This window comes from Protomyctophum parallelum (genome assembly GCF_964188405.1).
Source record: "Protomyctophum parallelum genome assembly, chromosome: 11".
Classification (NCBI taxonomy): domain Eukaryota; kingdom Metazoa; phylum Chordata; class Actinopteri; order Myctophiformes; family Myctophidae; genus Protomyctophum; species Protomyctophum parallelum.
In genome coordinates, this window is record NC_139707.1 from 20356450 (window position 1) to 20370819 (window position 14370).

The window sequence follows — 14370 nt, forward strand, 5'->3', positions numbered from 1 at the left end:
GCAGCCCTCACGAGCCATTTCAGCAGCCATTTTTCACTCCACGTGTCTCCAAGGGAGGACGCCTGGAAGGATGCAGGAGACAGATAGATCAGCACTGGTATTTTATCAAGCCTTTTAGAATGGGTAGAAGTGTTCTCAACAAACACAAAATCACTCTCCAGTCTCCACATGTGTCCTCCCTCTGGCTTGAACTGAAAATCTGACTGAACATGGACAGGTGGACAGGGTTTCCCAGCGGCTCTGTAGGCCAAAGTTATGCCTCTCTCTCTCTCTCTCTCTCTCTCTCTCTCACTTTCTCCTGTATCTACACTGCACATTGTCTATAAAGATGTCCTGGCTATTCAGGGAACACTAGCATGAGTTCTTTAAATGAAATAGATTTATTTTAAAGGGATACACTCCAGAAATAATACGGTAAACAAATACAGGGGGAGTATGGCCTACATGACTGCTGGGGAGATGATCACCTACCTTGTTCATTATTATTAAATTAAAACAAAGGAGCATCCCCTTTCTCAGTCTACCTTCCCAGTCTGAGGAGAGAGACAGCCAAAAAAGGTTTCTGCTTTCTGGCTTTAATTTCTATAGTGCATAGTCCTGTTTTCGTCCAAGTTCCAAGCAGGCTGAGTGATCGACTGAGACCATGCCAAATGGTGACATGTACAGTATGCTGCTGACTCACTAGTACCGACACAAATATGCGCATCCACGGACGGACAGACGCAGACTTTATGGAACCTTCTAATCACAGTTGTTACAGCCACCCGTTATTGTTTTATATATATTTTTGCATCTGAGGATGTGTCCCGTGCATAGCCTAATTCACCCTTTGTCAAGTCCCGCCCCTGGTTTTCAGTTGCTTCGTATTGATATTCTGTGCATTCAATTCTTATTTTATACTTGATGTCAGTAAAAAGGAACATCACAGGTGTAGCATGGTTCCAAAAATGATGTTTTAGCAAATTCAACATAAACAAGGCGGAACCAGGGCGGAACAAGGCAGAAAGAGCCTGCTGGTTACTCAGTTAGGGACCAAACAGAAGGCTGACAAATGGTGAATTGTCCTGCTTCCATCTTTACTTTCTGTATATAATCCTTGCACTTGTACTATCAGTAGGTGTGAATCATTTCACTGTTCTTGTAAATATAAATGTCACTGTAGAAATAAAAATGTCATGAGGTATATTTCCTCCATGTCCGAATTGAAGAAGGACCATGCGTTCTGAGCTGCATCTACTGCTGTGAGTAATGTACTGGTGCAGTGCCGTCGACTTGGACACACACATAGTTTTGCATGGGGGCGAATCTGCCCCCCATGCAGATTTTCTCGTATTTATTTTGTTCTAAGTCTCTTTATGTTCTGCTCTTTAAACTATTATGAAACAGTTTAAACTAGAAACATAGTGAATAGTAATATGAAATATTTTAATGAATGAATGTTGATCAACCACATGGCTTATTTCTTGCCTTAATTCCATTGTACCATTGCACCTTTTTTTGGTGGGCTGTATTGGTTAAAATGGAGATCGTTTCCTGGTAGAGTTTACGATAGCTTAGAGCACTGTTGTGGTCATGGACATTGCTAAAGGATGAACTACCCAGGGCGAGGGGGAGGGACAAGGCATACTGCGAGACAAGACTAAAGGCCAGGCGAGCTGATACTATGTAATGAACCCAACCATACAGTAGATGGGTGTGTGTGTGTGTGTGTGTGTGTGTGTGTGTGTGTGTGTTTCTTTTTCGGGGCATGATGAGTGACAACAGCGTCAGAGCGGATGCTGCGTTGACATGGTAACATGTGAATGACTGGGCTTGGGATGCATGGGGTCTAAATTAGGTCTTTGTTGCAGGAGCAGCTGTTAACTAAAGACGGTCCCCCTTTGGGGCCCAGCAGGGCTTCTCTTAATGAGGGCCCAGACTGATGGGGACACAGATGCTGCTGCTGTGTGTGTGTGTGTGTGTGTGTGTGTGTGTGTGTGTGTGTGTGTGTGTGTGTGTGTGTGTGTGTGTGTGTGTGTGTGTGTGTGTGTGTGCGTGTGTGCGTGTGCGCGTGTGTGTGTGTGTGTGTGTGTGTGCGTGCGTGTGCGCATGTGTGCGTGCATGTTCAATTGGGTTTCAACCTCTACATTTGTATCTAAAGTAAGGCCTGCTTGCTTCATGAAGCCTCTTTGAAATTTGCTGAGTGGTACAGAACACAACGGCCTTCCCCAGTGGATTGCTGGGAGGAGTAGTGGGATTATTGGATCGTGCCAGACAGGCCTGAGGCATGTGCCTCCATTTGGCTCGTGTGTCCGCAAATTTTCTTGTAATCAGATACTCCTCAAGCCTGATGATAAGGACGGTGTGTGTGTGTGTGTGTGTGTGTGTGTGTCTGTGTGTGTGTGTGTGTGTGTGTGTGTGTGTGTGTCTGTGTCTGTGTCTGTGTGTGTGTGTGTGTGTGTGTGTGTGTGTGTGTGTGTGTGTGTGTGTGTGTGTGTGTGTGTGTGTGTGTGTGTGTGTGTGTGTGTGTGTGTGCGTGTGCGTGTGTGTGCGTGTGTGCGTGCATATCTTTTTCTTCCGTGACCTGATACAGTAACAAATTCAATATACCAATAATATCTTTGTGTGTCAGTTCTAATCATATGGATTGTCACAGCCCTTGGATGGAGATGCAGTATACAGTTCTAATCATATGGACTGTGACAGCCCTTGGATGGAGATGCCAGAATACAGAGGAGATTTGGAGGGGGAGGGCAGTGTGTGTTTATGTACCGGCCTGCCTCTAGAGTTCTGTTGAAGGATTAAAGGATCAGCCCCTGATAATTCTCCTTCAAACACCCACACCACCCCCACCACTGCAGACGCCTCTCTCTCCCTTTTATTCTCAATATCCGGTTTATTTTGGCCATCGTGTGTCCAAGGACTGTCTAGAGCCCGACTTCTTTAGTCCGATGCCGATCCCAATTTTGGAGAGTCCGAACCACCGATTACCAATTATTGACTGTTATCTCAGCGCTTCGAATGTTATCACCAGTAGGTTACTTTATCACTCGAGCCAACTGCATGTTTGTAAATACATCATGCGATTATAATCCATTTCTAATGGATGAAGCCTTGGCCTGGAAGAGAGATCATCAGGTGGTCTCCAACATTGAGTGTTTCCACCCTCAACCACTTCCAGTCGGCGGGTCAGCAGTGATTGGCCAAGTCACTGCCCCTCTCCTCCAGGCTTCCAGCCATAGACGAATCCGCGGAGGGGCGCTCCGGGCGCAGTAATCACAGAGGTGCAACCAGCACCAGCTATAGCATTGGCCACACCCGTTTTGCATGCCATTTTGCATGCCAATTTCATTGTGACATCACCCCTGAGATCATGTGTAAGTAATTCGGAGGGGATTGATGAACAAAGGTGAACAAAAATAATGTATAATGTATAATGTTGGATATGTTTGGATGTCTGTGTCAAAGATGCTTTCTCTCTCTCTCTCTCGGTCTCGCCTGGAAAATCCTGGAATTAATGACTGTGTAAATGACACCAGAGGCCTTTGTGGATTGGATGCAGACATTATTCATGTGATTCTATGGCAATAGAGATCTTCCATTAGTGATTAATGGCAGAAACGAAGCCCATTTCCTATTCTCAGTGTCAGACATGGAGACACAAATTAAGACCACAGCCTCTCCTCTACACACTATAATCCTCAGTGTGAACTCTGAGAGAGTGCAAATGTAACCAAATTGACCTGTAAAGGTCGATTTGATTTGGTTACATTTGTACACTCTCTGAGTTACAAATGGCAAAGTTAAACGTTTTTTGAACCCTATATTTGAATATAGGGTTCAATCACTATATTCTGATCATTGCTATAGAGCGACGCTCTATAGTGTTTGTTCTATGTCCAGTAACAGGAGTCTCCCTGTCTCTCAGCTCTTTATACAGAAAATGATTGTTCAGGTGTGCTGCCAAATGTCCACCAATCAGAAGAGAGTATCCATTTATCAGCTTCAATTTTTATATAACAGTTCCAATTTTGTCTGCTCATTTCTTTGTGTCATCACTTCACTTGTTTACCTGTGTCCTGTGTTAGTGTTCTTTTTTGATTGATTGATTGATTGAAATATTTATTAACAGTTTGCAGAATTACAGTACATTTCAAGCACAACTCAATACAAAGACTGTTAACTGTGAGTGGACGACCCATTAAAGCATTACACTTGTTTACAAGAGGGTCCACCTTGTTCAATTCATCAAAACATTTAGAGACGTACAATCTCCTTATTGCATAAAATTGGTTTACTAAAGAGCTGGTGGGAAGAACAAACCCTCTATACATAGCAATGGGTACTATCAGAATATTGAGCTATTTAATACTCATTTTAACAAAGGAAAAATCGCTTAGCCTACCTTTAACTCTGATAATTAATTATGTCTTTTTTGCATAGAAATCAGAAGAGTCTTCCCTGCTGTGCACCGTAGTGATTACTTAACCGTAACCCTAATAACGTTTTTTTAATGGAGTATGAGTGGCCTAATGAGTTTCACACGCAGATTAGACACACCAACGGACCGACATGTTCCGACAATGCGGAAACAACGGTCGGACATGCAGTCCTCCCGTGCTTGCGGTTAGGGTTAGGTTAGGGTTTGAGGTAGGTCTGCGGCTGCGCATGGTCCTCCTGTGTGGGCACGCACTTGCACATGTGTATGCATGCATGCATCTTCATGCACAGGTGTCTTTCCGTCCGCTCAAATATGTCCGCCCACCATGGCCCACGTCAGAAGCCCGGTTCTGAGGCACGTCCATGGGGTGGAATTACAGCGTGGGGCCCTAGCTGTACTCGCACGGGTCGGTTGTCTCGACTGTGGACGGGAAGGATTTATTGGATACCTGAGAGAGCTGTTCTCTCCTTCCCCCTGCACTCTCAGCAGCCTGCTAAGAGAAATCCCTGCATTATAGATGAGCTGCTGGCAGTCACTCCACTCTCACAACGCTCAGGTTACCCCCAGCAGATACACAACATGCATTCTCTCTCACTCACACACATGAACGCACGCACACATGCACGCACGCACATGTGTACACACACACACACACACGCACGCACATATGTGCATGCGCGCACACACACACACACACACACACACACACACACACACACACACACACACGCACACACAGAAGCCAGGCACAAGATGTCCAGAGTCTATGGCTATATGCTCTAGTATGGATGTCTGTATACTACTCGCGTGGGTGTCCCGCATCAAAATTAGCTGATATACAAGTTCTCAGAGATTGTACATTGGCATTTTCCGGTCCTTGTCACCGGTGCCCAACTAAGAATGGCATTGTTTGGCAGCTGTCCAGTTATGGTCATGACATGAGACATAGTTCTGCTGAATTTAATTACGCTCATGCATGTTGCCAAGTGGGCAAAATGTGTGTTGATGTTACACTCTCAGGGTTAAATTAACCGTGGCGTGTAGTGTAGACAGGGTGCATTTTGGATTGGATTTAGGATTGTGCCACGTTACACAGTTGAACTCCCTTTTAACTCCCTCTCTGATCTCCGCCTCTCCCCCCTTGTGGACTTTGGTTCCAGCTGTACAGAATGTATGCTGATCTCTCTCTCTCTCTCTCTCTCTCTCTCTCTCTCTCTCTCTCTCTCTCTCTCTCTCTCTCTCTCTCTCGTCTATAAACACACAGGGTGAGCTATACAGTCACAAAGTTCATAGTGGCAGAGCGGCAAAGTGGGGTAGGTGGTTGACCATTGACGACATTCAGACCGTGGCCATTTTGCCAGCAAGGTGCTAACTAGGTGCAATTTCCCAGAGACAACCCATTCATCCAACAGAAAAGTCTATCTAATTTTATTAAACAATGTCAAACTCACCAATGCATGAATTATCCTCTTTCAATCTCCATAAAAATCCACCGTAGACATGTTATGAACTTCCTGTCAAGACATTCTGTGCAGGTTTTCTTTAGTTTGGGAGTGCTCATTGGATATCATTCAACAGCCCTGCATTACTGCATACCACCTGTTTTGAATTTGCACATAATGCAGGAGGTTGCTTTACTAAAAACGAGCACTTCCAAACTCCAATACTTAGAAAAGAAAACACCTGCAAGGAATTTATTTACAGGAAGTAGCTCATAACATGTCTACGGTGGATTTTTATGAAAAACCTTACAGATTAAAAGAGGATAATTCAAGCTTTCCGTACAGCTGCAATGTTGGTGAGTTTGACGTCGTTTAATACAATTACATAGAACTTTTCTGTTTGGATGAATGGGCTGTCTCTGGGAAGTTGCACCTAGTTAGCACCTTGCTGGCAAGATGGCAGTGGTCTGAATATCGTCAAAAAATGGTAAATGGTGCATTTATATAGCCTTTACATAGATTGTGCATTACATTCACCCATTCAGACACACATTCATACACTGATGGCAGACGGAAACCATGCAAGGCACCAACCAGCACACCAGGAGCAATTAGGGGTTCAGAGTCTTGCTCAAGGACACTTCGATACTAACTCTGGGGGAGCCCGGGTTCGAACTGTCAACCTTGCGGTTACCATCCAGCCACTATGTTGATGTGGCATCAGCTTCTGAAAACAGCACTTAGCTTCTTTAGCCTGTCCTGGCCTGTTCCTGCTCCAAATCTTGGGCCGCCAAATAATAACAGTTAAACTGACAATTTTGGGCACCCTGATTCACCTATTAATGACTAATCCCTCCAACGTGTGGCTATTGAAATTACGTCATATGGCACCCAAGTCTATGGACTCTGTTTAGAGCACTTTGATGTCATAGAGTGGTAGCCAAATCTATGGACTTTTATGTAGTGTGGGACCAGCCTGACGTACCTGCCTGGACTATTGCGATGCTCCATTTGTATATATACTTTGTCTTATTATCCCTCTCTCTCAATTCTACAGGTGACTTCTGATCCAGGCAGACCAGCGTGTTAGGAACACGCCCCTCCTACGTCACCGGGCAGTCCATGCATATGCACGGCACCATGGGTAGCTCCCCAGAGGTGCTCTCCTGGACCTCCTGCCCGAGCCTGCTGGTAGGCAAGCTGAAGGAGGAGCTGAAACTCACTGTGGTCGGGGACACCATGAAGAAGTCCAATGTGCCCAACAACACCCCCCAGCAACCCCAGTCGCCTCAGGACCCTCCCTCTGACCCACCCCCCCAGATCATCACCGATCTGGCCCCTCCGATGCACCTGGCCGTTCCCCTGCAGACGCCGCAGCCCCCAGGCCAGGACGAGGTTTCAGGCCTGGGCGGAGGAATAAGCACCCCCAACACGGCCCTGAGCGAGGACTCGATGCGCAGCGATGGGGGACACTTTGACAACAGCGTGCTCCAGCTCCAGGAGCAGGACAATGAGGAGGCTGGCTCGCCGGCCTCCTGCGACCACATGGGCTGTGGCAGTGGAGGGGAGGAGGGCACGGGCGAGGGGAACTGTCCCATGGACCACGGCGGAGGCGGTCGGCAGAGCCACCACCACCACCCACATCCGGACGACATCAAGCTCCACTTTCACAGAGCAGGGCCTGGGTCGGGGGGCTTCCTGGAGGGGCTGTTTGGCTGTCTACGTCCTGTCTGGAACATCATAGGGAAGACCTACTCCACAGAGTACAAGTTGCAGCAGCAAGGTCAGTTCCTGCTAGTGTCTTTCTTTAGGGAATTTTGTCAAAGCACTGAAAGCAGCATGCTAAGCAAAATCAGGGAACGTTGGCAAAGGCCCCCATGGGTATACAAGAACAGGCACATACAGTATCAAGACAGTTAATGAGATTAACTTGAGTCATGCAAACTTGAATGCATTTGAACATTAAAGCCATAGAACATTGAATCAGATTATAGGTATGCAACATTGAATTCTAGTTTACTTTAGAGCCATTCAACATTCAGTTTACACGTTTGAGCAATATGTAAGCCATACTGTATACATTGAAAATAATTCCACAAGTATTTCATGCCAGACTCTTGAGCCTATGCCAGACTCTGATCAAAAGGTGGAGGCTGGAGTGGTTGGAGTATGGAAGCTGAGATGTGAATGAGGAATAGGAAGCTAGGCTGATTTATACAATCAGCTGACAGCTTATTGCAGCTGAGGTGTTCAGACTTGCATGTCCCTGGCCTGTATGAACTAACGCTTTTCTATATCAATACTTTGTTATACATTATGCCATTTTGTAATTTTGTTTACACCCGTCCGAGTATAATGTAAGAACAAAAATGACCGACATGTGAATATGGTCAGTTGTGTTCAATTCAACTTAATCTTCAACTTCACTTCTTCACAACTTTTGCAAGTGTAAAGATTGAGATTGGGATAAAGATTTAACTTGCTAGCCACAAATTCGCCCATCACTAATCTTATAAACCGTTGCCATCTGGCATATGGCCTGACATGCTCCCGTCACATATCACTGATATCAGCATAGCTGTCAATGTCAATTAATAGCAATAATAGGAATACCACAATAACACTAAGGTGCTGGGGCACCAGCAACAGTGATTCCATGTACCCAGAGTACATGGACCAGTACCCAAGCTGAAATCTGCACTGAAACTGCAAGGCTATAGCTGTGTTGCTGAACACTGTAACACACACACACACACACGCACGCACGCACATGCACGCACACACGTCAAACATCCGAAAAACTGCAAGATTCCCCCGGTTTCTCCCTATTTCTTTGTTAGGGACATTTGCTTGAATTTTGTCTGTTGAAATAGTATTGTAATCATGAACATTTTTACAATGCAGGCCTTGTTAATGAGATTTAGAAGGGAATTTGCTCTGTGATTTCCAATGCAAGTCAATGGATGTGTAACACTGTTTGCCAGACCTAGGGGGGTGTAGAGTGGTGGGGGCTGAGCTTAGCGAAGGGTGAATTGTCGTTAATTATCATTTGAATCATTTGAATTGGGGTCATGGTAAAGGTGAGGCGTCACTCCCTCTGTGGGGGCCGCCCGGTGTAGCTGGATGTGCAGCCTACAAGTTATGGTCAGACATAATTGGGTTAGGCCCTGTGGTTGGTCAGCTGGCATTCCTCTGTGCTCCAATAGCAGTGCTGTGTGTTCAGCAGCACAGCCTCTCCTCCACATTTGTTCCATAACCACATAACAGGATGAAACAGGATGTGACTCATGTCCTCAATGCATGGACACTTATGTCTTTTTCATGCGAGGCCTTCAGTTTATTTTTGGTCCGTGTGGTTTGCTGATGTGGCATGGCTCCCTTAATTACTACATCATGTGACTAATTATGTCACATGATGTGTTTTTTCTACTTAATAGATAAAACACAATATAGTCTAACAAGGTTTATCTAATTGTAACCAGAGGCTATAGGTACATACTAGACGGACCACAGACTTAACCTTTTAAATATACAATCTTTATTTGATAAATACAATAAATAGAATATACATTTTATTACGAGCAAGTGATATCCAAGTTAACGATAAAAGTAGAGACAGATTACAGCATACAATCACATTAGCTTTCCCTAATACCGATACAACCCTACAGCTTAATTCAACCAGCTATGACAGGTTTTTCTTTTAATATTATTGCACATGCTATCCTGTACATGTCTTGTCCTCACTGCTATTGTCTATTGCTATTGTCTCTTAATTTAACCACTTAAGCCCTATATACTCTTATCGTGGCGGTGGCTCAGGCGTAGAGTGCCTGGATGGAAACCGTAAGGTTGCCAGTTCGAACCCGGGCTCCCCCAGAGTTACTGTCGAAGTGTCCTTGAGCAAGACACTGAACCCCTAATTGCTCCCGATGTGCTAGTTGGTGCCTTCTGCCTTGCATGGTTTCCGCTGCCATCGGTGTATGAATGTGTGTGTGAATGGGTGAATGTAATGCACAATCTCTGTAAAGCGCCTTGGATAAAGGCGCTATATAAATGCACCATTTACCATTTATCGTATGACAAATAGCGAACATAGATCTGTACATCGTATTTTCTTTTATTTCTTTTATTCTTATTTTTGAAAATGTGAAAGCCAGGGTACACCAGGGTTAATGTTCTTAAACATGGCGGTCACAATAAGCTAGTTCGTATTTACAAGGAAACATTCACTTTGGACAGGGCAGATAATTAAAAGTTGAGACAGGCAATACAGAATATTTTATACGTCATGAATTGCTACAACCTGTAGTACATTGAGTTTGAATGTGTTGGTGAGATTTTCTATCTGTGCATCCAGACATGTGGGAGATTCCGTTTGAGGACATCTCAGAGTTGCAGTGGCTCGGCAGCGGGGCTCAGGGAGCCGTCTTCCTGGGCAAATATCACTCCGAGGAGGTGGCCATTAAGAAAGTGCGCGAGCAGAAGGAGACGGACATTAAACACCTGCGAAAACTCAAGCACCCCAACATCATCGGTTTCAAGTGAGTCCGTGATCACCTTGTGTGTTTTGTAGGCTCTTTTTGCTGCTTGCTATGGTGACAAATACCATTCTCAAATATGCAAGTGCACTGTGTCTGTGGTGGCCCTCTCACATTACACTCTAATTAGTCTCTCGAGAAAGACTGTTGACTCCGTCAAGGATAAGAGGGTGCTGTTTTTCCTTTAGTTTTTGACGATGGGTTCTCAGATCGCACTCTAATGCTCATTAGCCGGGACAGAATGCCTGTCGCACTTGTGTCCTTTGTATTACTATAGCAAGCGTCTCATAAGAGACACGGAAATAATTGCCATGGTGTTTTGTCATTTGTAAAAATTCTATTTCTCTCCCTGTGTTTCTCCATCCTAGGGGGGTGTGCACCCAGGCTCCATGCTATTGCATCCTCATGGAATACTGTGCCCAGGGCCAGCTGTATGAGGTTTTGAGGGCAGGACGGAAAGTCACTCCCAGGCTTCTAGTGGACTGGGCCACAGGCATTGCCAGTGGCATGAACTACCTACACCTCCATAAGATCATCCACAGAGACCTCAAGTCCCCCAAGTGAGTGTCTGATACATGTCTAATAAGCCAATGAGCTGCAGAGGACGATCCCAGTTATTGTATTTCACAATTTAAAATACGTTCAGAGAAATAGTTTTGTATTGCCAATGATTTTCACTTTAGTTGGAGGGAGATTTTGCACCAGCCTGATGCATGGTGTGATCAGGCTCACCGAAAAATGCAAACTTTGCAAGGCTGAGGAAAGTGTTTTGTTTTTGGTCTCCAAGAGTCCAGCTACAACACCTCAGTCAGTTGACTCTTAGCCAGTGTGTCTGTCTGAGCTGGAATGTCATTTTCAGCATTAAGAAAACACCAGCCGTTAGCGAGTCTATAGCGAGACACAATGTCCTGGCTTGTCCAGCCCGTGGCCCATTTCCCTAATCAATATAATGATGCTGAGGCAGCTCTAAAGTCAGCAGAATGGTAACAGACTGAATCTGCTGGATAGGTCACGTACTCTCCCTCCCCCAGAAGGATGATGCAGACACAAAGATCTCTAACAGCCTCTTTAAATATAAATAATAACGATTACATTTGAAATCTTGTTTTCTTCTGTGTGTGTGTGTGTGTGTGTGTGTGTGTGTGTGTGTGTGTGTGTGTGTGTGTGTGTGTGTGTGTGTGTGTGTGTGTGTGTGTGTGTGTGTGTGTGTGTGTTTATTTCTTAGTGTTTTGGTGACACACAACGATTTTGTGAAAATCTCTGACTTTGGAACATCCAAGGAGCTCAGTGACAAGAGCACTAAGATGTCATTTGCGGGTACAGTGGCATGGATGGCCCCAGAAGTGATCAGGAATGAGCCTGTGTCTGAGAAAGTAGACATCTGGTAAGTGAAATCTTCTCATTCTTACAGGAAGAGAAACAGCAGGTTGATAATAGCATAATCCACACTTGATCTCAGCAGTCATGTTTCTGAGTTCTACTCCTCAGTGTGTTAGAAGTTGTGTAACCCTGCTTGTGCGGTGCAGGTCGTTTGGCGTGGTATTATGGGAGCTGTTGACGGGAGAGATCCCCTACAAAGACGTGGACTCTTCGGCCATCATCTGGGGGGTCGGCAGCAATAGTCTCCACCTACCTGTCCCTTCCACCTGCCCCGACGGCTTCAAAATCCTCATGAAACAAACATGGTGAGTTAATTTTAGATAACTTACAAATGCCATACATGTATCTTTATTATTATTAACATTGCTTATCCCCAACAATAGCTGTATGCATAACATGTAGAGTTACCCCTTGCCATCTCCATTTGTTCCTCCCAGGCAAGGAAAGCCAAGGAACAGGCCATCATTTCGTCAGATCCTGCTACACTTGGACATTGCTTCTGCTGATGTTCTTGGAGCCCCTCAGGAGACCTACTTCAAGTCCCAGGTCTGTTGCACGAGCACAGCGTACATTAAAGCACATCAGCTTTTGTATAGGCTATAGGGTTCAAGATAATGATAATTTCGTAAAGATAAGTCTGGTATGCAAAAGCATAGCATTCTGCAGTTGTTGTAGATAACATTGTTCTTGTTTTTGCGCAGACCTTGAGTTGAGCTAGTGTGAAAGCACTTCTCTGACCATTGAGATCTTTGACAGTCAAAGTATTTTGTTTCTGTGACTAAATAATAATTATTACATTTGAAAGACCTTCAAGACATCTTGTTTTCTTTTGTGTGCATGTGTGCGTACTTGCGTGCGTGTGTGTAATTTATAGTCCGAATGGAGGGAGGAAGTGAAGAAACACTTTGAGAAGATCAAAAGTGAAGGCACCTGCATCCACAGGTTGGATGAGGAGCTGATCCGACGCAGGAGGGATGAACTCAGGTATTAAGTCATGTCAGCTTATATGCGCTTATCCAAAGCGCCTTACAGTGTCATCTGGATGTAGCTTCATTATTTTGTACTAAACAGCGTTGATTTGAAACAGTCATTTCAAATTGAGAGTGCATATCTCCCGATCCTCTCAGGCATGCATTGGACATCCGGGAACACTATGAGAGAAAACTGGAGAGAGCCAACAACCTCTATATGGAGCTTAGTGCCATCATGCTGCAGCTGGAGGTCCGAGAGAAGGACCTGATGAAGTAAGTACACTGATAAACCCCTTACTGCTTTGCAAACTATCCCATCTTACCTTTATCCTAATCCATTATTGGGACGCTTTGTACCCATTGTTAGTGTAGGTATGGAGCAATACCTCACTGTGTCTTCATAATGGGTATAGAAGCATTCTGGAGCTATTTTTCAAACAATGGTCTATTAGTCAAACAATTAGCTATATTCTGTCACATGAGTACCAATTCTCAGACAATTTCTAGGTTTCATCTTAAACTATTTAGATTAACAGTGTTAACCGTTAACTGTTGTTTCATTGTCGTTTGCCTGACCTTAATTTTCACAGAAACATTCTTTATAATGTTTTTTTCTTTTGAGAACCCTGAGTTTCACAGACATGCATTAAGCATAGTCCTAAATTAGGTTCTCTCGTCATCCAAGGAAAACACTTTAAGAACTTATAGCAGTCTATCATTGGGCTTCAACAAAAGCACTTGGCTCTGCATGTCCTGCTGTATATCCCTACTAATGCTGTTGTCACTCTCTCTGTAGGAGAGAACAAACAGTAGAGAAGAAGTATCCAGGCAACTACAAGCGCCACTTGGTCAGGCCCATTGTTAGGCCCAACGCTGTGGAGAAGCTCATCAAAAAGAAAGGAAGCATGTCCCATAAACCTGGGATGCCTCCCACCAAAAGGTTTGAGCCCTGCCAGTCTGAACACATTTCTATAGAAGAAAAAAACATTTAAGCTCCTTGGCAATAATTCCCTGTTGTTGCTGCTCTGCACATGTCAGCATTTGCAGGTTCATCAAGATGGGATTTACATACAGTACTAGTACACACACTAATCCATACCGTAATCCCCAAAAGCCCAGGAAAGTAAGACAAATTGACCTCGATTTCAACTCTCATTATATTCCAGTTAAGTCATGTGGCGCCATATACTGTTCAGCATCATTGGCTAATTATTTTAATATCACAAAAATCACACCTGTGTGAAGCGCTATATATACATATTTTATGACGTAATTTTCAGACAAAACAAACATGGACAAATCAAACATTAAACTCTGTCCATGTCAATGGCGTTTTTAATGTTTGTGTAAGGAAAAACAAACATTAAACCTGTATACACCCGTGTGATGTGAGGGGCGCTCTTATCATTATACATCATCATACATCATCTCATGAAAAACTGAATTTATGTGATTGGTTAGCTGATTTGCTCGTCTACATATGACGTAATTTTTCCCTTCATTGTCAATGGCATTTAATGTTTGTGTTGCCACAAATTTACGTCATATTCGAGGGACATATGACCTAATTTCTCCTTTCATTGTCAATGGCAAATATGAGACGTGTGGGGACAAAA

The 14370-nt window shown here is 44.3% G+C and overlaps 1 protein-coding gene across 1 annotated transcript in view; it reads left to right on the plus strand.

Moving 5' to 3' along the window:
• Positions 1 to 14370, plus strand: part of map3k13 (mitogen-activated protein kinase kinase kinase 13) — a 38282-nt gene that overhangs the window by 17387 nt on the left and 6525 nt on the right. Inside the window, exons 3-11 of the mRNA XM_083777206.1 lie at positions 6920 to 7645; positions 10223 to 10406; positions 10772 to 10963; positions 11629 to 11787; positions 11930 to 12088; positions 12221 to 12329; positions 12658 to 12767; positions 12911 to 13027; positions 13551 to 13694. Coding sequence (XP_083633332.1) covers positions 6985 to 7645; positions 10223 to 10406; positions 10772 to 10963; positions 11629 to 11787; positions 11930 to 12088; positions 12221 to 12329; positions 12658 to 12767; positions 12911 to 13027; positions 13551 to 13694 — 1835 coding nt within the window. The 5' untranslated portion in view covers positions 6920 to 6984. The remainder of the gene's footprint in view (positions 1 to 6919; positions 7646 to 10222; positions 10407 to 10771; positions 10964 to 11628; positions 11788 to 11929; positions 12089 to 12220; positions 12330 to 12657; positions 12768 to 12910; positions 13028 to 13550; positions 13695 to 14370) is intronic.